General features: G+C 42.0%; 1 protein-coding gene across 4 annotated transcripts in view; it reads right to left on the bottom strand.

The window, feature by feature from the left end:
- The window catches only part of tjp1a (tight junction protein 1a), a 193181-nt gene extending 173708 nt beyond the window's left edge, over positions 1 to 19473 (bottom strand). For all 4 annotated transcript variants that reach the window (XM_072552729.1, XM_072552730.1, XM_072552731.1 and 1 more), the window contains exon 1: positions 19315 to 19473. In XM_072552729.1, the coding sequence (XP_072408830.1) occupies positions 19315 to 19347 (33 nt within the window). In that variant the 5' untranslated portion in view covers positions 19348 to 19473. The remainder of the gene's footprint in view (positions 1 to 19314) is intronic.
- Between the last annotated feature and the right edge of the window lie 3514 nt (positions 19474 to 22987).

Below are 22987 nucleotides of genomic sequence, written 5' to 3'. Positions count from 1 at the left end.
TCACACAACGAAACAACTTTCCCATGGCTTTTTGCCTTTTTTTTATATTATTTAATACTATTAGTAATCAACTATACAGCCAATTAGACATGTATATACAAAGCCCATTATGGGCAAAACAACCCACCAAAAGTGAGGGCAGATGGGTGGTAGGGAGAGCACCAAGGGGCTAAATCAAAATGAAGTTACATTGGAAAATAAAGCACTGTATCCCCTGTAGGGCCCACCTCTCTCTCTAAAGGCAGTGAGAGCATCGATGCATATGCTGTCTCTTATATTTCATCTACGGATTCTAAAATGGTGGGCAGAGTGTAGCATTGATCTTGCAGCTGCTCCTGAGATTCAGGTTCATTTCTAAACTTACTTCCAGATTTCTTAGGTATTATATTTCAGTCATAAGATTTTTATTTTGATTCATTTTAATTCTTTTACAGTCAAAATCACAAAAGGGAAAAAGCACTTTTTCAAATGGATTCCATTAACGGTCCTTTTGGAGAGGCCTACACATGGATAGCTCAGTTTTCTTTTCTATAAAATTATACACATAGAAGAGAGTTTTCTTCAAAAATGGAGTTGCATTTACAGAGCTTTTGGAGAGACCTATGCATGGACAGCTCTGGAATTAGATTTTTAAAATCAGAACATTAAAAGCTCTCTGCTGGACCACGTGAGCAGGAGTCTTTTTTAAAATTCAATTGTCCAGCTAAGTGGTTGATTTTATTTAAGATTTTTTAAATGGGTTTTTTTTTTACATGCTTAATGTTAACTCTTTGGATAAAGAAAACTAAATTATTTCATTTATAAGGTGCTACTGTAAGCTGATTCCTTTTAGGCTTAATGACATTGAGGACATACAAGAGACGCAGAGTTAGATGGCTAGTAGATTTAGAGAAGTGATTACACAGCAGGATCAGTCAGTTAAGTGGGTGACTGTCAGGGAAGGTAAAAGGTAGTTCAGAAGTCTCATATGGCTATTCCTCTCTCAAACAATTACTCAGTTTAGGGTATTTTTAAAACAATATCTCTTACAGGAAAATACAAGAGACAGTCAGGTCTTGGGCACTAAGAAGGTCTCTTATGTTAGGCAGGATTTATCAAAATTTCAAATAATTGTTTTTGGAGACTTTTCTGTCAAGGACCCAGACAGGAGATCCTACAGCAGTGAACATGAATCTAGGATAGCATGTTGCTTTCCTGGTGCCAGGATTAAGGACATCTCAAAACGTATGAAGCAAATTGATAAATGGGAGAGTTTGAAACCAGAAGTTAATGTACACATTGGTAGGAATGACAGTTAGCAAAAGGATCAAGGCTTTACAGAGTAAATATAAAAGGTTAGGTAGAAGATTGTGGAATGAACTTTCAGAGGAAGTGGTCGATGCAGGTGCAGTTACAACGTTTAAAAGACATTTAGATAAGTATGTGAATAAGAAATGTTTGGAGCAATACGAGCAAAGCGCAAGCAGGTGGGACTGGTTTAGTTTGGGATTATGATCTGCATTGAATTGAAGGATCTGCTTCTGAGCTGTATGACACTATAATTACAAGCGACTGTTATTAGCAGATTCTTTCATTAAGTGGAAACATCCTCTCCACATATACCTCATTAAGGCCTCTCGCAATACTGTTTCAATCAAATCACTTTTAACTCCAAGATGCTACCTAGCCAACTTGCCCTCATTAGAGAAATCAGTCATTCCAGACATTAATCTCCTAAGTGCCTTTAACATATTTATATCCTTCCTTAAATAAAAGTGATGACAGTACTGTGCACTGTACCCCAGATGTAATCTCATCAATACCCTGTACAAGTGAATCGTAACTTCTCTACTTTTGTACACACTCACTTTATGCTATTAGCTTTCTTAAGTACTTGCTATAGCTGTACACTAACCTTGTGTAATTCATACACCAAGACACCCAGATCAATGTGTACCTCAGACAGATTTTCCATTGGTACAGGAGTCAACAACTAAGAGCATATATTTAAAGCTAGAAGAAGTAGAAGGCTAAGGGGAGTTGGGAAGATGGGAGACTGGAACTGGAACACACTGCCTCCAAGAGTAGTGGAGTCAGAAAGTCTTCAAAGTGTAAAGACTGCATTTTGTTTAATTTTTCTGCATTTTTCGTTGTGGATTATCATGGGAAAGGGGTGGATTTAAAACCAAGGACTGGAGGAATTTCTGTGCTTTTAACAAGCAAGTTACTGAAACTTATTTTAAGTCAAGCTTACACAGTTGCTTTGTTCAACACTGAATGAGACTATTTGTAGATGGGCTGGCACCAGAAGGTATGTCGAAAGTGAATGCTGGCTGGTAACAGATTACTGATTAGTTCAGATCGTTCTAACTAGTTAGGACAACTTAGGCAAGTCTGACCACAACTATCTAACTGGCTCTTGGGTAGCTAAACAGCTTGTAGGGTGTGCACTATATTGACAGATGGTGCTTCAGTGTGTTGCAGATGGTAAATTTGAAAATGCAGCACTAGACTTTGGGTGGGAATAAAGCTTCAGGCAGCAGCTTACTGGGAAAGGCCACCATTTAAAGTCTGAGATTCTGTTAAGATCCAAGACCCCCTCAAGGAATGTAAATAGTTTCCTTTCATGACGAGAAAGTACACTTCTGTTACAAGTAGATTGAAGCATCAACAACGAATGTCAAAATTCCACTGCTTTTCTGCAAAGTCTGTATGGACCTGTACTTATTTTCTTACATAGGTTATTTATGAATAAAGTTTATTTTTTAATATAAAATACTTGTCTCTCCTGAAGAAAGCCAGTTTATTTTCCCTCTCCAGTTGCTGCAAGCTACAACACTTAACTACAAAGTTTCTTTATTACTGGTTAAATGTTTATGCCTCCTGCAAAGTAGTAAAAAGATAGAAATAAAGAAACTACGAGCAAGATTAGGCCATTAAGTCCTTTGGGCCTGCTGCACCGTTCAACATCATGATTGATCATCTATCTCAAAGCAATATTTCCAATAACTCTCCATACACTTTGCTGCCTTTAATATCTAAAAATTTTAAATATCGCTGTCCTGGCCTCCACATCCTTCTGTGATACTGAAATCCATAGGTTGAGCAAAGAGATAGTTCAGCCTCTCAATTGTGAGCAACCAGAGCAGATCTCTGGTTCTAGACTCAACAACCAGGGAAAGTATCCACTCTATTCAAGTCTGTATAGTCATAGTTTTACACATTTCAATCAGCCCCCTTTCATTCACCTAAAGGCCAGTCAACCAAGAGCCTGCTGAAAAAGAGACTGAAGAATAGAAGAGCCGAGAGTGTGGTGCTGGAAGAGCACAGCAGGTCAGGCAGCATCAAAGGAGCAGTGAAAAAGAAATCAATATTTCGGACAAAAGCCCTTCATCGGGAATGAGGTTTGGAGCCTCAGAAGTGAGTAGATAAATGGGAGGGGGTGGTTCTGGAGGGGAGGGTAGCTGAGAATGCAATAGGTGGATGGAGGTGGGGTTAATGGTGATAGGTTGGAGGGGTGTAGAGCAGATAGGTGGGAAGGAAGATGGACAGGAGAGACAGGTCATGAGGGCACTACTGAGCTGCAAGATTAGAACTGGGATGGGGGGGGGGGGGGGGGGTGGAAAAAAAAAAGAGGGGAAATAAGGAAACTTGTGAAATCCACGTTGAAGGGTCCTGAGGCGGAAGATGGAGTGTTCTTTCTCCAGATGTCAGGTGGTAGGGGAGTGGTGATGAAGGCAGCCTGCATGTCCTCAGCAGAGTGGGAGGGGCAGTTGAAGCATTCAGCCATGGGGTTGCTGGTTGGTGCGGGTGTCTTGGAGAGGTTCTCTGAAGCGCTCTGCAAGTAGGCGTCCTGTCTCCCCAATGCATCGGGAGCAACAGATACAGTAAATGACGTGTGGAAATGCAGGTGAAACTTTGATGGATGTGGAAGGCTCCTTTGGGTCTTGGATGGAGGTGAGGGGGAGGTGTGGGCACAGGTTTTGCAATTCCTGTAGTAGCAGGGGAGGGTGGGTTGTTGGCGGGGGGGGGGATATGGACCTGACAAGGTAGTTGTGGAGGGAATGGTCTTTACGGAAAGCGGATGGGGTGATGGTCTTTACGGAAAGCAGATAGGGGTGGGGAGGGAAATATCTCTCTGGTGGTGGGGTTTGTTTGTAGGTGACGAGTTGGACCAAATGATCTGTCTTCATGCTGTGATTCTATGACTATCACTTCTTCAGGACTGGGGGTGGGTGTGGGGAGAGCTGCAGAGAAAGCCAGTGGTGGAGGCAGGGTGGTGAAGTGGGGATAGGTGAAGACAGGTAGAGGTTACAACCTGCTTGGTCAATGGGCGGGATGAATCAGTTTCATGGCTGGGAGGAATGAAGGAGGGGGAGGGGATGGGAAGGGAGGTTATTTGAAATTGGAGAACTCAATGTTGAGTCCTCCAGGCTATAGGCTGCCCAGGCAAAATTGGTGGTGTTCCTCCAATTTGAGGTGTGCTTCATTGCAGCAATGGAGGAGGCCAAGGATGGTCATGTTGGAAAGAGAGTGGGAAGGGGAATTAAAATGGGCAGTGTCTGCCCCTGCAGACTCAGCTGTAATGCACGGCAAACTGTTCCCACAGTTTACACTTGGTGCCCCAGATGTAGAGGGGACTACATTGGGAGCACCTGATGCAGTAAACTAGGTGAGGTAGGTGAACATCTGTCTCACCTGGAAGGACTGTTTGGAGGTGGATGGAGGTGAGGGGGTGGTGTACTGGCACGTTCTGCACTTTTCCAGTTGTAGGGAATGGTATCTAGGGGTTCAGTCGGTGGGGAGAGTGGCGCAAACCAAGGACTGTCAAAGGGAACGGTCCTTGTGGAAGGCAGAGAGGCGTGGGAATGGGAAGATGGTCTTGATATTGGAGTTGGCGGAAGTGTCCCAGTCACCACCCATTTTAGTACCCCTTCCCACCCCCAGTCCTGAAGGGTTAGACTCGAAATGTCGACTTCTCCACCTCCTGATACTGCCTGCCTGGTGTTCTTCCAGCCTCCTACCTGTCGATGTTGGAGTCCAGCATCTGCAGTTTTTTGTCCCTATGACTATTTCTGCTTCCCCATTTTCTTTAAAAACACCATTTATTTTGTGTATGTATATGGTTTGGGAGGCTGATGGAATAATTTCACTTTTCTCACGTTATATTCCATTTGACAGATTTTTACCAATTCTTAACCAATCTATATATTTTTGTAGTTTCATGCCCTCTTCATAGCTCACTTTCTAACCTACCTTTGGTTTGTCAGCAGATTGGGAACCTATTATATTCTGTCATTCCATCTCTAATTTTTTTTAAAATTGGAAACAATTGAGGTCCCAGCACCAATCCCTGTGATACACCACTCATTACATCTTACCAACCCAAAACAGACTTATTTATGCCTACTCTTTGCTTCATGTTAGCAGTCAATCTTCTATCCATGTCAATATGCTCCCCATACCAGAGCTTCAAGTTTTCATATGAACCTTTCATGCGGCAGCTCAGCAAATGTCTTCTGGAAATCTTAGTACATGCATCAGTTCCCTTTTATTTGCAGCACGAGTTTCACACTCAAAGAACACTGATAGATTGGTCAAAAATAACTTCACTTTCACAAAACCATGCTGACTCTGCCCAATCACCTGAATTTATTTATGTGCCCTCCTACAACTCCTTTCATAATTTTTAGCTTCTGACATTTCGTGTGACAGATGATAGGCTCTCTGACCTGCAGTTTCCTGCTTTCTGTCTCAATCGCTTTTTGAATAAAGGAGTGCCTTCATCATCTTTCAATCAATTGGGACCACCACAAATCAAGCAAGTTTTGTAAAATTAAAACCAATGCATCAATCGCACAGTGCACTTCTTTGAAGATCCTAGGATGATGTCCATCAGGACCTAGGCACTTGTAAGCCCACAACTCCAATTTACTCAGTGCCACTTCTGGGGTGATTTTTTTTTAAGTTCCTCTCGCCCTCCCACAACATTTTTCATTGCTTCTGGGACGATACTCATCCTCTGGAGTGCAAGCCAACACAAAATAACTATTCAATTCGTCTGCCATCTCCTTCTTGTCCATTAATTTTACAATCTCATTTCTATTGGACCAAGGCTGATTTTGTTAACTCAAATTAGAAGTAAAATATTGTAGAAGCTAGTAATCTGAAATAAAAACAGAAAATCTTGCAGAGAAGAGTCACATCAGGCTTGAAACATTAACTGTTTCTCTTCAGACAAGTTTCTCCAGCATTTTCGCCAAATTCCTACCATACTTCATTTTTCCCACTTTCCTTTTCTTGCTCCAATTTTGAGCTGCCACCTGACTTCAAGCAACGATATGCTTTTTTAGTATGAACATATTAACATTTCTATTTAGCCAGAGATGATGGATCCACCCCTCAGTAATTTTCTTATTGGAAAGGATATCTGTTCTGAAGCTGATCTTTGGGTCAAAAAGAACAGATAGGAACAGGTTTGACAATGGCAGTTCGGCTTTAGATTTCAGGTCAGGAACCAAAGGAGTTGAAATGCAGTTCCTTAGGTGGTTTTATAAATTTCAATAAATTTTTAAAACTTCAGCTTTGTCAAAACAAAATTTATTCAAGGAAGATGCAATAACTAGTTAACATGGACAACTGTACTAGGGAAGAAGAAATAGTTATGCCTCTTAATAATGCCAAACACAATAAGATAAAATAAGATTGTTTGCAGAGGTTTAAGTATTAAAAAACACTTACGGCCTTTAGGATATGAAAACAAAAGAATATGACAGAATGCTGTGAAATCTGTTGCTCTGATATTTCAGCACATGGTCAAGTCACTAATCGTGCACCATTTTTAAAAACAATTTTTCTTGAAGAAAAAGTGTGGGTAGGCATTCATTCTATCTTTCACTCTTGAAAGCCATAGACACAACTATTAAGTGCAATGCAACTTCCCTGCAGGATAAGCTGTCAGCAATTACACATTTATGCTTTACAATACAGATTGACCACTTGACAACGCCTCTTTCCAAATGACTTTTTTTGATGCTGTTAAATGTCAGGTTTCCTAGGTACACAACATTCTTGCTCAGTCCAGTTATTACCTCGTTGATCAGCCTATGAAAAGCCGCTGGGGCATTCAGGAAAATGGATATGACCATGCTGTGACATAGGCTTTCCAGGAGAGACTTCATTCACTGTGGTGGTTATGGGGATTTGCCAGTATCTTGTTAACATGTTTATTTTGCTGAGGTTGCAAGAGTGATCCATCTGCTCGATGCAACCTTTGGTTTATAGAACAGACAGAGATGTTGTCATTACAGGAACAGTCCTGGTCATACCATTTATTACAGCCTGAATGACGAGTGCACTGGATGTTCCAACTGCTCGGATGGGCTCAACTGTTTTATTGTTTAGTACGTGTGGTGTTTCCTGCCTGACTTGTGCCAGTTTGTTGGGGCTCAGCTGGCAGTATTTTTGATAAGTGGATGCTATCCCATGTCCATGTCTTGGACCATTAGTGGGACAGACTCCAGTGGATTCCTTGAAGCAGCTGGCCTGCCAGGTAGATATTCAAGTTAGATTGCATTACCTAAACTGTGGTCAGTAGCATTCAACTGGGAAAGCTGCCAGTCCTTCATTCTCAACTGATTCCCCTTGTTAGCCTCTAACTGGCCATCCTCTCTCAGGCACTCACCAGATGACTGTGCTGTGTTTAGTTCAGTTTCATCTGCACAAACATCTCTCGATGTGGTCACATGGTCAGTGGAACTTCAAGATTACTATCTTTCCCTGTTCTGTTGCTTTTTGGAGGGATTGATCTCTAATCTGTCTTGTAACCTTTGGTTGTCCATCTCCCACTGCATTGCCTTTCAGTTCCTCAATTTGGTGAGGTATTTCCCACATCTCTATCTCTATTCTTGATCTGACTGTCCCTCTGCATCACTGGACGGGTGTTGCGTTGCCAGATCTCCTACTTATCCAGCCAGTGAGGGATTGTTCAGGGCTTCCTGCATTCTTGCTTGTTCCATGTCATTCCGGACACCTTCACTACAGCGATCTGGCTAACCTCTGCTGTTGTTTTGTCCTTTTAAATCTCGATCAGACAAGTTCCTCCCCAGCACTGGGTCTATTTGGCAATCACTCAGGTCCCCATATAAAATTAAGAACAAGGCTCCAACAAGTTAAACCAATTACTCTTCCAGCAGGATAGTGTTAACCATGCAGGATGTACTTCTTTGCTTTTAAAAAGGTGAGAAAATTTCCCCAAACTGTACCTGATTAGGAACCTTCATACTGTCACTTGTTCTATGTATTAAATGCAGAAAGGAAATCTCAGATAACCAGACCAACTTACACAACTGGATCTATCCCAGCTCCTGACTCTTTTTGGCTTTTTCTTCACCTTGGAGTTCCTGTGGACTCACTCCTGCCTCCTTTTAGCCCAGTCTCTGACTTATTTCCCTCAAACTCTTGTAGCTTCTCCCTATTTTTCAACATCTCTGCTTGAGCTGCTGAGGGTTCTCTCAGCACAATGCCCAGGTCCTTATCCAGCCTTATCACTTCCCACAATAAGCCGAATTTTGATCTCATTTTGCATTTCCCTCTTCATGGGCTTTTCATTTAATCTTCAACATTTGAGGTTGAAGGGCTCGTTTTCTCTGCTCCTTTCCATATTATAGCACTTCTAAAATGAAAGTTCAGAATACAATTCATTAGTTCATAGTACCAAGAGTGCAACACATTTTTCTAGTTATGCAGCAGAATCAGTCAGAATGCTCACAACATTCAAGCATCTGGCACAATTAGGCATATACTTGAATTCTTTAGGATTTACATTGTATGACTCAACCAATGGTTCCAGTGCAGGCAATTAGCAGCTGAAAAAAAGAGAAGATACATTGTTAAGATTCCATCTATGTTAAATGTGATCATTATGTAGACATGGTTACAAGATGATCAAGGGCCCTTGAGAGACAGTAGTACAATCCCTGCATCCGAGCCAGGAGGCCTGGGCTCGAATTCCACCTGCGCAAAATGTGCATAATAACATCTTTGAACAGATGTATTTGAAAATATCTACAAGGATATCAAAACTGAGAACGAGGGTAAATGACTTTGAAATGATAGTCAGGAAGAAAAGGGTAGTGGAGTAACTTTGTTATTATGAGATGCAATAAGTACAAAGTAAGAAATGATCTTGGATAAGATAGCTAGCAATATAAAGGAAGATTGAGTTTCTTTAGATATATCAAGGGCAAAAGAGAGGCAAAAAGTGGACGTTAGGCTGCTGGAAAATGACACTGGAGAGATAGCAGTGGGGAACAAGGAAATGGCTGAGGAACTGAATTACTTTGTCAGTCTTCACTTAGGAAGACACGAGTAACATCCGAAAAATTCAAGAGAGTGAGGGGGCAGAGCTGAGTATGGTGGCCATTACCAAGGAGAAGGTGCTAGAAAAAAAAATGAATGGCCTGAAGGTAGATAAATAACCTGGACCAGACGGACTACACCCCAGAGTTCGAAGCCTCAGAGATAGTGGAGGTGCCTCAGATGATCTTTCAGAAATCGCTAGTAATGGAGGGTCCCAGAGAACTGGAAAATCACTAACATGACACCTCAGTTTAAAAAGGAAATAAAGCAAAAGATGGAAAATTACAGACTCATTAGCTAAACCTCAGTCATGGGTAATATCCTGGAATCGCAAAGGATGAGATTTTTGAATATTTGGAAGTGTATGGTAAAATAGGGCCAAGTCAGCATTGTTTCATCAAGGGAAATAATGCCTGACAATTCTGCTTGAATTCTTTGAGGAAGTAACGAGCAGGTTAGACAAAGGACAGCCAATGGACTTCCAGAAGGCCTTTGACAAGATGCCACACAGGAGGCTACTGCGTAAGACTTGGGCCTATGGTGTCAGAACCAAGGTGTTAGCACGAATTGAAGCTTGGCTCTCTGGCAGAAAGCAGGGATAAAAGGGTCCTTCTCAGGGTGGCAGTTGGCAAGTGGTGTTCCACAAGACTCAGTATTGAGACCGCAACTTTTCACTTCATACATTAACGATCTAAATGAAGGAAGTGGGGGCATTCTGGCTACGTTTGCAGATAATACAAAGATAGGTAGAGGGACAGGTAGCATTGAAGAGAAGGGAGGCTGCAGAAGGATTTGGATAGGTTAGGAGAGTGGGCAAAGAAGTGGAAGATGGAGTACAACATTGAAAAGTGTGAGGACATGCACTTTCATAGGAAGACAACAGGCATGGACTATTTTCCAAATGGAGAAAAATTTCTGAAGTCTAACATGCAAAGAGACTTGGGAGTTCTAGTCCAGGATTCTCTCAAGGTAAACTTGTGGGTTGAGTCAGTAGGCAGAGAGGCAAATGCAATGGCATTTATTTTGAGGGGACTAGAATATGAAAGCAGGGATGTACTTCTGAAGGTCTGTAAGGCTCTGGTCAGACTATATTTAGAATATTGTGCTCATTTTTGGGCACCATATCTCAAGGAGGATGTACTGGCCCTGGAGCGTGTTCAGAGGAAGTTCATGAGAATGGTCCCAGGAATGAGAAGCTTAACATTTGAAGAACATTTGAAGAGTCTGGGTTTATACTTGGAGTTTAGACAGAAATGGGGGAGATCCATAATGGGCAACTTTTTCACACAGAGGGTGGTACGTGTATGGAATGAGCTGCCAGAGGATGTGGTGGAGGCTGGTACAATTGCAACATTTAAGAGGCATTTGGATGGGTATATGAATAGGAAAGGTTTGGAGGGATATGGGCCGGGTGCTGGCAGGTGGGACTTGACTGGGTTGAGATATCTGGTCGGCATGGTCAGGTTGAACCGAAGGGTCTGTTTCCATGCTGTACAACTCTATGACTCTATACAGAATACTGAATGGCCTGTGCAGAGTGGACATTGGGAAGATGTTTCCATTGGTAAGACAGACCAGGACCAGACAGCATAGCCTTAGAGGAAAGGGAAGACTTTTTAGAATGGAGATAACAGGTTATTTCTTCAGCCAGAGAGTGGTGAATCTACAAAATTCATTGCCGTGGAGGCTAGGTCACTGAGTAAATTTAAGACTGAGAAAATTTAAGACTGAGATAGATAGGTTCTTAAGTATCAAGGGTTATGGGGAAAAAGTGGAAGAATGGCATTTAAAAACTTATCAGCCATGACTGAAGGGCAGAGCAGATGCAATGGGCTGAATGGCCTAATTTATACTCCAATGTCTTATGGTCTTAAGAAAAGATAGAATCCATATGGGCAGAGGTAAGAAATAACAAGGGAAGTCAACACTAGTGGGAGTAGTCTATAGGTACAGTAGCTGCATTACAGCATAAAGGATAAACCACAAGATAATGACGACACGCAAAAAGAACTGTACATGGTTGACTTGAATCTTCAGTAGATTGAGAAAACCCAACTGACAGCAGTAGCCAGGTTTGTAGATAACATAAAATAGGTGAGAAAGCAAGTAGTGAGTCTAACAGAATCAGAATCCCTACAGTGTGGAAACAGGCCACTTGGCCCAACAAGTCTACACCGACCCTCCAAAGAGTATCCCACCCAGACTCACTCCAGTACCCTATTATCCTAAATTTACTCCTGACCAATGCACCTAACCTCCACAGCCCTGAAAACTATGGGCAAATTCACCTTGGCCAATTCACCTAACCTGCACATCTTTTGATTGTGGGAGAAAACCAGAGCACCCAAAAGAAACCCATGCAGACACAGGGAGAACGTGCAAACTCCACACAGACAGACAGTCACCCAAGGCAGGAATTGAACCCGGGTACTGGGTGCTGTGAGGCAGCAATGCTAACCACTCAGCTACCTCGCTGCCCTGAGAATTTGCCAAAGAACATAGTTTAAGTGAATGAGCAAAATGTGGCAGGTGGAATATAATTTTGAAAATTTGTATAATGGATTCTGGAGGAAAGCTTGGAGGGGCTGATTACTACTTAAATGGAGAACAACTGCAAAAAAAAAACATCTTCTGTGCATGAATCATAAAAATCTACCATAAAAGCTTTGCACGTAATGCAGTGAACAGATCGGTCCCCTTATCTTAGGAAAGATATATTTGCAATTTATACAGTCCAGACAAGGTTCACAAGGTTGATTCTATGTAGGGAGGGATTTTCTTATGAGGACAGGTGAATTAGGTTGGACCTGTACTCATTTGACTTTAGACAAATGAGGGGTGAACTTGTTGAAACATATACCATTAAGAGGACTTGAAGGATCAGTTTCCTTGCTGTACATCTCTATGACTCTATGTGAAGGGGCAGTTTTCCCTTGTGGGAGAGTCTAGGACCCAAGGGACTATTCTCAGAATACAGGGTCACTCACTTAATTCACAAGAGTTAATTTTCTCAGTAGGTAATAAACCTATTGAAATCTTTCCCACAGAGAGCTGCCAAGGCTGAGGTAGACATTGTTAATCAGTAAAAGGAATCAAGGGTTATGGACAGAAGGCAGGAATGTGGAGTTGAGGATTATTAGATCTATTTGAAAACAGATCCTTCATAGGTAGCTAGTGGGGCAGGATACACGGGGCACAGAATTTGAGAAAGATCAGTGTCATACAACTAAGGTGATATATTAACAAACCTAGATGGCTGTTAAGTCTGTAATCACTTAGAACAGTGATGCAGGTTTCGATTGATTAATATGTAAACCCTAGAATTTACTGCCTAAGATAACTTAAGGTTTTATCAGAATAAAAACCAAAAGGCGACAACTCAGTTCAATGCATTAAATGCCAAGTTAGAGTCTGCCTTGTTCCTGTCTGGAGTCAGACTGTGGCACTAACTACCTGACGTAGGAGCAGCGCTCGAAAAGCTTGTATTTTCAAATAAACCTGTTGGACTATAACCTAGTGTCACGTGACATTTGAACTTGTCCACCCCAGTCCAACCCCTGCACCTCCACATCATGATTACCAGATCAGTTGTGATCTCATTGAATGGCAGAGTCGATGGGCTGAAAGGCCTACTTGCACTCATATTTTCTATGTTTCAATGATGTGGGAAAGTGTGGAGGTGTTCACTGTGACAAAACCTTTAAAAACTAATTATATATGAATATACACAATATTATGCTTCAGTTATTCAAGTATTGGTGAGATCACACCTCCAAGCCTGTGCACAGTTTTGGTCCCTTTATTGGAGTTGGTGTTGGCTTCCATTTCCAGGCACACACATAATATTAACAGCATTAACACCCAATGCCAGAGCTTTATTTCATTGTCTTGAGAGACAGGTTGATGTAGAGCAGATCATTTGAAATATCTAATTATGCGTTTGGAATAATTATATATTTCCATACAGTAGAATTCAAGAGTTAGAAATTCAAACAAACACTAAGGCACAAAATAATTTTGACCTTTAAAGTAGTTGCAACATTCGTTGCACAAAACAGTTTACTCAGCAGAAAACTGTTTTGATTGCAAATGCTTCCGCTAAACATTTTCAAAATCCTTCCAACAAATCACTACAACTGCACTTTCTAAATTCCAACCAATAAGCTTTTGTTCTCCATTCATCATAATACTTTGCCATTGTTCTGTTTTGTAAACCATGCCCTTGACCAATTTGGTCAATTCAGAGTACAGCCCGCATCCTAGGTGACTGAAAGTTAAGGGGCACAAACTTCAGCTTTCTGGCAGAGAAACTATTAACCTATACATCAACAGATTTCAAGGTGATAATAAAAACAGTAAATGTTGAAGTAGTACACAGCAAGGCATTTAGCATCTATCTCATTGATGTTTCATGTCTGTGACTTCTCAACAAGTCAGTCAACTGTTTCCACTATTGCTGCCTTGCCTGCTGACTATTTCCAGTATCTTCTGCTTTCATTTTAGATCTCCAGCATTTTCAGTATTATGCTATCTCAACAGATTATGATTTAAATCTCCCCCTCATAAGTTATACCGGGGAGCAAAGATAACATGCAGGTTATCTTCACTATTGAGCATCTCCTTTAATCCCAATCTCTCCAATGAATGAAAAGAGCTCAATTTGCTTTATATTTAAGAGTAAGGTAATCCTTACAACTTCACTTTATCTCACTTCAATTTGTTCTAAGATTTAAACCTCCCTGAAGCCATCTCCTTGGATGCCACTCATGACCCTCATTCTTGACCTCACAACTGCTTTTCTGCAGCCTTTGATATCATTACCTAAAGTTCAACTTTCCCCATTTAGCTTCATTGCCTCACATCAGCTGTTAGGCAGATAATCTGTAGCTGACCATTTTGCCCATGATCTCATGACTTCCTGAGCCACCGAACATTTGTTCTCGGTGCCTCTCCACCTTGCATGCTACTACTTGGTAAGATCATCCACAAATGAGGTCAAATCACAGCCAGTTCCAATTCTCTTAATCTCTCCACTACCACCATATTCTCTCCATCACAAAGACACTTACTTTTATCACCATAATTTCATGCATTCTTAACACAGACTGCATTTATCTGCAGCTGAGATCCTGATTTATTGCATCCAAATTTTACTATTCCAAGGATCAGCTGACTGGCTTTTCATCCTCTACTCTTGTAAAATATTAAATTCATCTTGTTCAAAACACAGCTGCCAACATCTTTACTCCCCACACGGCCATCATTGACTCCTGGATACTATAACCCCAAAGCTAGAATTTGATTCCTGTGATTGCTTCATGGTTCCAGTCTCTGCAAGCCCTCTTGTCTACTTTCCCTATGAAATATTCCATGCCACTGACTTTGACCTTTGGTGTACTCTCTTCAGCACACACTGATGCAAAAGAACTGGCCAGGACTCTTCTGGAATTCTCAAACTCCTCTGCCGCAATACATTGCTTGTGAAGGACCTCCATAAAATTCACTTTTTTGACGAAGCTACTGGTTTGAAATTTGTGTCACAGATCGGCAGGATGGTTCAGGCATTTAACACACTTGTCAATTGCTCAGATCTTTGAGCATAGCAGTCGGGACGTCATGTTGAGGTTGTTACAGGACATTGGTGAGGCCTCTTCTGGAGTACTGTGTGCAATTCCGGTTGCCCTGTAAGGATGTTATAAAACTCGAGAGTTCAGAAAAGATTCACCAGGATATTGCCAGGAATGGAGGGTTAGAGTTATAAAAATAACCTGGATAGGCTGGGACTTTTTCACTGAAGCATAAGAGGTTGAGGGTTGACCTTCTAGAGGTTTATAAAACCATAGGGGCATAAATAAGGGGAACAGCAAGGGTCTTTTCCCCTGGGTGGGCAAATTCAAAACCGGAGGACATTTTTTTTTATTAAGATAAGAAAAGAAACTTTCAAAAGGATGTAAAAGGCAACATTATTTTTTACGCAGAGTGCATTATGTGCAACGAACCACCAGAGGAAGTAGTACAATTACAGCAGTTAAAAAACATTTAGATAAGTGCATGAATGGGATATAGAACAAACATATGCAAGTGGGACTAGTTCAGCTTGGAAAATGGTCAGTGTAGACTAGTTAGACTGAAAGGTCTGTTTCCATGTTGTTTTATTCTATGACTATCTGACTAGCTTCTCCTGCTTTATTCTTGCCTTGTTTTGCCTGGGAATGTTTTCCTTCATTAGAAGCCGCATAAAAATCAGTTGTCGCCATTGTGTAAAACTACAAAATTCAACAATTACAGGAAATGACACCGAAAACTGAAACAATCTCAGTTTCACTCACTATACTCAGCTTTGACACATAAGTAGGGACTATGCAGTTTTACAGGAGGTTGCCAGAATTACTGAATGCAATCAGTCCCAAATGCAAGCATCAGTCCTAAAGGACAAGTGCTGAAATAGATTGTTTAGAGATCAGTGTTGCAAAGGTTCATAAAACTGACTTCCCTGAAATCGACAATATTAAAGAGAGAGCAATTTGGCACATTTACCACTACCAGACAGGAGGCTGAAAAATAATTAAATAACTATGTAATACAATTGAGATTCTGTGAGACATCTATTTGGTTTGCTATCTTGTCCAGACTGAATCAAAGCCTCTCCTCTCCAATTAATTACATCAATTTTAATTGCAATTAACCTCAGCAGTCTTCAACTTAGACTGCCCACTAGAAACTAAAACTGTAAAGTTACGACTCATCATACAGCAAAAAAACAGGAAACCTGCATTCTTCTAGGACTCGAAGGAGAAACAAGTAAAACAAAAGATGTATTCTGGGGGAGAATCAATGTAAGTTCACTCTGCACCAGCCAAGTTATTCCTGACTTGGTGACTGAGTATATTTTTCCTTAAAATACGTTATTCTCAAAGCTGGATAAATCCCCAAGACTTGATCAGATGTACCCCAGAATTCTGTGGGAAGCTAGGGAAGTGATTGCTGGGCCCGTTGTGGAGATATTTCTATCATCAATAGTCACAGGCGAGGTGCCAGATGACTGGAGGTTGGCTAATGTGGTTCCACTACTTAAAAAAGGTGGTAAGGAAAAGCCAGGGAATTATAGATCAGTGAGCCTGATTTCAGTGGTGGGCAAGTTGTTGGATGGAATCCTGAAGGACAGGACTTACATGTATTTGGAAAGGCAAGGACTGATATGGGATAGTCAGCATGCTGTGTGGGGGAAATAATGTCTCACAATTTAATTGAGTTTGTTGAAATAAAAGAGGATTGATGAGAGCAGAGCTGTCAAAGTGATCTAAAGGGACTTCAATAAGGCGTCTGACAAGATTCCTCGTGAGACACCGGTTAGTAAGGTTAGATCAAGTAGAGGATGAACTAGCCATTTGGATATAGGACTGGCTCAAAGGTAGAAGACAGAGGGGGGTGGTGGAGAGCTGCTTTTCATACTGGAGGCCTGTTACCAGTGGAGTGCCACAAGGATCGCTGCTGGTTTAACTACTTTTTGTCATTTATATAAGTGATTTGGATGTGAACATAGGCAATATAGTTAGTAAGTTTGCAGATGACACCAAATTTGGAGGTGTAGTGGATAGCGAAAAAAAAAGTTACCTCAGAGTACAGCAGGATTTTGATCAGATGGGCCAACGGGTTGAGGAGTGGCAGATGAAGTTTAATTTCGATAAATGCATGATGATGCATTTTGGAAAAGCAAATCAATGTAGGACTTTTACACTTAATGGTTAGGTCCTGGTGAGTGTTGTTGAACAAAGAGACCTTGGACTGCAGGTTCATAGCTCCTTGAAACTGGAGTCCCAGGTACATAGGATAGTGAAGGCGGCATTTGGCATGCTTTCCTTTTTCAGTCAGAGCATGGAGTATAAGAGTTGGGAGGTCATGTTGCGGCTGTACAGTACATTGGGTAGGTCATTTTTGGAATATTGTGAGTAACTCCAGTTTCCTTCCTGCCAGATGGACGTTGTAAAACTTGAAAGGGTTCAGAAAGGATTTTGCCAGGGTTGGAGGATCTGAGCTATTGGGAGAGGCTGAAAAGGCTGGGGGTGTTTTCCCTGGAGTGTCAGAGGCTGAGGGGTGACGTCATAGAAGTTTATAAATCATGGAGGGCACAGATAGGATAAATAGACAAGGTTTTTTCCCTGGGGTGGGGGAGCCCAGAACTAGAGGGCATAGGTTTAGGGTGAGAGGGGAAGATATAAAGAGAACCCAAGGGGCAATTTTTTTCACGCAGAGGGTGGCGCATGTATGGAATGAGCTGCCAGAGGAAATAGTGGAGGCTGGTTCAATTACAACATTTAAAAGGCATCTGGATAGCTACATGAATAGGAAGGTTTTAGAGGGATATGGACAAAGTACTAGCAAATGGGACTAGATTAGGATGTCTGGTCAGCACAGACGAGTTAGACCAAAGGGTCTGTTTCCATCCTGAACATCTCTATGACTTAAGTCTCAGCTTATGCCACCCACTTTGGCAACTCAAGTCTGCTGTGCTCTTCATCCATCACATTTTCCAAAATTCTTCAATATGGTTACATCTCTCAAATAAAAGCTAAGTACTGTGAATGTTAGAGCATTCATTCAGAAGAGACCTATCAGACTGAAACATGAACTTGGTTTCTCAAACCACAGATGCTGTCAAAACCCGAATTTATCCAACACTTGGCTTTTATTGCCACATCTCTCCCTATTTTCAATTCAAGATCTCTCTTTGTTTGTACAGTACCATCGTAAAGAATGTTATAGAAGTGCCAGTTGATGCACATGGAACAAAGGCATGTGTTTATTTTCCGCTGCCTGTCTGTGCAGAACAAAATTTTCACATGCCCCCATCTCGTGAAAAGAATCTGCAAACACAGAAACTTAACAAGAGCATATCAGACTTAACTATAACCGTTCACTCCTAAAATACTGAGCTCAAATCAATCCTTCAAGTCAGTTAAACAAAGTTTGATTACTTTCCTACGTAGACTATACTTTTCCAGTTCAAAATGGAATTACTAAGAATGTATTGACCATGCAAGATCTGAGCACTTAAAGACGTTTGTTGAGTTTAATAAAAAGATAGCACCAGCAAAATTGTGTTGCAGCTGTCATAGAGTTCAATTCAAGCTACGCACAGTACAAATACAAACTAGCTTAGATATGTGCTTTTGTAGCCACATGTTGATGGAAACTCAATACATCGACTACTAGTTTCATGACGACTTAGGTAGCAGCAGAAATATTTGTTGCACCCTTTCTCCTCTAGCGCATACCATAAAGTTTCATCATCGAAGTGAAACCAGACCTTACTTGAGGACAATGGTGCCCTGTCCAAACGCCTTCCTACAAATAAGAAGCCAACTTACTAAACATCACTGACCTCTAAAACATCCGGAAAGATTATTTAAGTTCAAGCAGCAAAGTGAACATTTGTAAACCATTACATTGGCGATACCTGGACCCATCAATATCATTCGACGTTGAGAGCAGTAAACGAGAGATGACAAGAAACTCGACCCGGAGTTAAGTTGCAGTTAATGCATCTCAGTTCCCTTATCATTGGTCCACCCCGTTGTACAGCCTGACCAAAGTGGCCGTGTCCCTGGCGTACCCTCCGCTAAACTGCGCCCCATTCCCCAGACTTTCCCTCAACCATAAACTCCTCCAGTGTCAGAGCAGGATTCTGACAGAGCCCGGTGGGAACAACCCAGTACCTGTCGCGTCGTCAGGGTCTCACCATCGCTCTCATTTCACTGACCCCCTCACTTCCAACTCCCCCCAACCAACTACACTCACTTCCACTAACTTTTCCCCGAGCTCTCTCCCACTTTCTTCCCCGATCCCTTCCACTCCCACAAATCTCCCACTGTCTTTCTCCTAACCAATCTCCTCCTACCTCTTTCCTCCCCCCTTCTCTTTCTCTCTCTCTCTCCCCCTCACACGCCACCCTCTTTCCCCCCCCGCCCCCCATACCTTGCCCACTACTCCGGCCGCTCGGGCGGACATCTTGTTTTCGCAGTTCTCTAAGGGAAAAGCACGAATGCTGGCCTCGGTCAGCAATGCTGCTCCGGCTCACAGACTGCAGGCGGACATCCTACTGCGACAGTGAAAGAGCCACTCAGCTGGGGCAATCCCCGTGTGTATTCCGCTCCAAACTGCTATCCTCGATCTCCTCTCGAACTCCGGCGGCCGGTTCCACGGGCACAAAACAACAAGGCCGCGAGGCTCCCGGCACTGACCAATAGGAACACTCCCGGCCCGTCATCTGGTAACGCCCCACGCTGATTGAAGGCGGGGCGGGGCGGGGCGGGGCCAGTGTCCCCGCGCTGACACCGCGGGGGGAGGTGGGAAAGTGATCACGTGCCCGCGCTGATTGACGGCGGGGTGTGGGGGAAAGAGTAACCGCCCTGATTGACGTTGGTGGGGTGAGGCCCGGGGCATCTGTCCCTGTGCTGCGGCTTCGGGTACGGGTACGGGTACGGGTACGGGTATGTAATTCTGGGATTAAAACTCCTAAATCGGCAATGGAGCTCCGGGCTCGGTCTCCTGCTTCACCTCCGAGTTCCATCTCCAGGGATTGTGAACATACATCCCGAGAACCGTCTGTTCCTCTGAGCTTCCGAGAATCCTATCATTCATTGTTTTCTTACTGCTTGCAAAAAGCCTCATTTCACATTTATCAGCATTAAATTCCATCTGAACAATCCAATTATGTCCTCCTTTTGTGATCTAAGACCTTCTTCTGCACTGTCAACCACCGGCCAACCAACCTTTGTGTCATCCGCTACCTTACTTGTTACTAGCACTTCCATATCTCCACAACTACATCTACTGTATTATCCTCATCTTCACACCTGGTCACCTCCTCAAAACATTCAATCAAATTTCTAGGATAACATATTTGACAAAGCCATGCTGGCATTCCTGATCAAATCTTGCTTCTGTAAATAGAGATTAAGTCTCTCCTTCAGCATTTTCTCGAATTGTTTCACTACCACTTCTATGAGACTCTACCATGTTCTCTATGACAGCTGACTGGCCTACAGCTTCCTATCTTCCTTCTTTCTTTAACAGAGCTGTCTGGTTCACAATCTTTCAATTTGGGACTTTTTCAGAAAAATTATATTTTTTCAAAATTCAAACTAATATTCAAATTCACTATTCACACTGGAAAAAGACAATGTTGTCGAGGAGAATACTGAGATACAGGCTACTACACTAGACAGGATTGAGATTATCAAGGAGGAGGTTTTAGCAATTCTGGAAAGTGTGAAAATAGATAAATCCCCTGGGCTGGATGGGATACATCCCAGGATTCTCTGGGAAGCCAAGGTGGAGATTGCAAGCCTTTGACTTTGATCTTTATGTCATCATTGTGTACAGGAATAATGCCAGAAGATTGGAGGATAGCAAATGTTGTCCCCTTGTTCAAGAAGGGGAGTAGAGACAACCCAGGTAATTATAGACCAGTGAGCCGTACTTCAGTTGTGGATAAAGTGTTAGAAAAAGTCTTAGAATTTATAATCATTTAGAAAGGAATATGTTGATTAGGGATAGTCAACACCGTTTTCTGAAGGGGAGGTTATGCCTCACAACCTTAATGAGTTCTTTGAGAAGGTGACCAAACAGTTGGATGAGGGTAAAGCAGTTGATGTGGTGTATATGGACTTCAGTAAGGAGTTTGATTAGGTTCCTAAGTAGGCTATTGTATAAAATACAGAAGCATGGGATTGAGGTGATTTAGTAGTTTGGATGAGAAATTGGCTAGCTGAAAGAAGACAGGTTGGTGGTTGCTGGGAAATGTTCATCCTGGAGTCCAGTTACTAGTGGTGTACCATAAGGATCTGTTTTAGGGCCACTGCTGTTTGTCATTTTTATAAATGACCTGGAAGAAGACGTAGAAGAATGGGTTAGTAAATTAGCAGATGACACTAAGGAAGGAGGAGTTGTGGATAGTGCTGAAGGATGTTGCAAGTTACAGAGGGACACAGATAAGCTGCAGAGCTGGGCTGAGAGGAGGCAAATGGAGTTTAATGCGGAAAAGTGTGAAGTGATTCATTTTGGAAGGAGCAACAGAAATAAAGAGTATTGGGCTAATGGTAAGATTCTTGGCAAGGTAGATGAGCAGAGAGATCTCAGTTTCTGGATTAGTGGTGCTGGAAGAGCACAGCAGTTCAGGCAGCATCCAAGTAGCTTCGAAATCGACGTTTCGGGCAAAAGCCCTCCTGATGAAGGGCTTTTGCCCGAAACGTCGATTTCGAAGCTACTTGGATGCTCCCTGAACTGCTGTGCACTTCCAGCACCACTAATCCAGAATCTGGTTTCCAGCATCTGCAGTCATTGTTTTTACCTCAGAGAGATCTCAGTGTCCATTTACTTAGATCCCTGGAAGTTGCCATCCACATTGATAGGGTAGTTAAGAAGGCATACGGTGTGTTAGCTTTTATTGGTAGAGGGATTGAGATTCAGAGCCAAGAGGTCATGTTGCAACTGTACAAAACTTTAGTGCAGCCGCACCTGGAGTATTGCGTACAGTTCTGGAAGGATGTGAAAGCTTTGTCAAGGATTCAGAGGAGATTTACTAGGATGTTGCCGAGTATGCAGGAAAAGCTAAGGGACTTGAGGCTGTTTTTGTTAGAAGAAGGTTGAGAGGTGACTTAATTGAAACATATAAGATAATCAGAGTGTTAGATAGGGTGGACAGTGAGAACCTTTTTTCTCAGATAGTGATGGCTGGCACGAGGGGACATAACTTTAAATTGAGCGGTGATAGATAAAGGACAGATGTCAGAGGTAGTTTCTTTACTCAGTAGTAGGGGCATGGAACATCCTGCCTGCAACAGTAGACCTGCCAACTTTTAAGGGCATTTAAATGGTCATTGGCTGAACATATGGATGAAAATGGAATAGTGTACTTCAGATTGGTTTCACAGGTCGGTGCAACATCAAGGGCTGAAGGACCTGTACTGCTATCTTCTATGTTCTAATACATTTATTTTTTTTCAGAAGCCACTTCTTTTAAAATCTTTGAATGAAGCCCATCAGGACCAGGGGACTTGTGCTTGTTTAGTTCCAATAATTTCATTATCACCCTTTCCCTGGCAATGTTAATTATTTTAAGTTCTTTGCTCTTTTTCACCTTTTGATTTACAATTATTTCTAAGATTTTATTTGTAAACTCTGCAGTGAAGACACATGCAAAATTTATGATGAATTCATATTCCACTTGCTTATTCTCCATCATTAATTCCCCAGACCTGTTGAACTTCTGTTTTATATTTATTCTCTTGTACTCCCAAAAAATTATCTAGTCATTGTTGCTTCTTTTTTACATCACATAGAAATGTACAAAATAGAAACAAGGGAGGTCAGAAACAAAAACAAAAATTGCTGGAAAAACTCAGCAGATCTGACAGCAACTGTGGAAAGAAAGCAGAGTTAACATTTTGAGTCCAGTGGCCCTTCTTCAGAACTGATGATAGCAAGGAAAAGTTTAGTATTTATACAGAAGATGAAGTGGTGGAGTGGGGAGGAGTAAGTGATGGGTGGATATAGAACCCAACAGGATTGAGAAAATCAGTTGAACAAACAAAGGATGGGTTAAGGGTTAGCCTGAGAGAATGAATAGCTGCTAATGTGGACTATT

Source organism: Chiloscyllium punctatum, chromosome 33 (genome assembly GCF_047496795.1).
Source record: "Chiloscyllium punctatum isolate Juve2018m chromosome 33, sChiPun1.3, whole genome shotgun sequence".
Taxonomy (NCBI): domain Eukaryota; kingdom Metazoa; phylum Chordata; class Chondrichthyes; order Orectolobiformes; family Hemiscylliidae; genus Chiloscyllium; species Chiloscyllium punctatum.
This window is presented reverse-complemented; position numbering and strand designations above follow the sequence as displayed.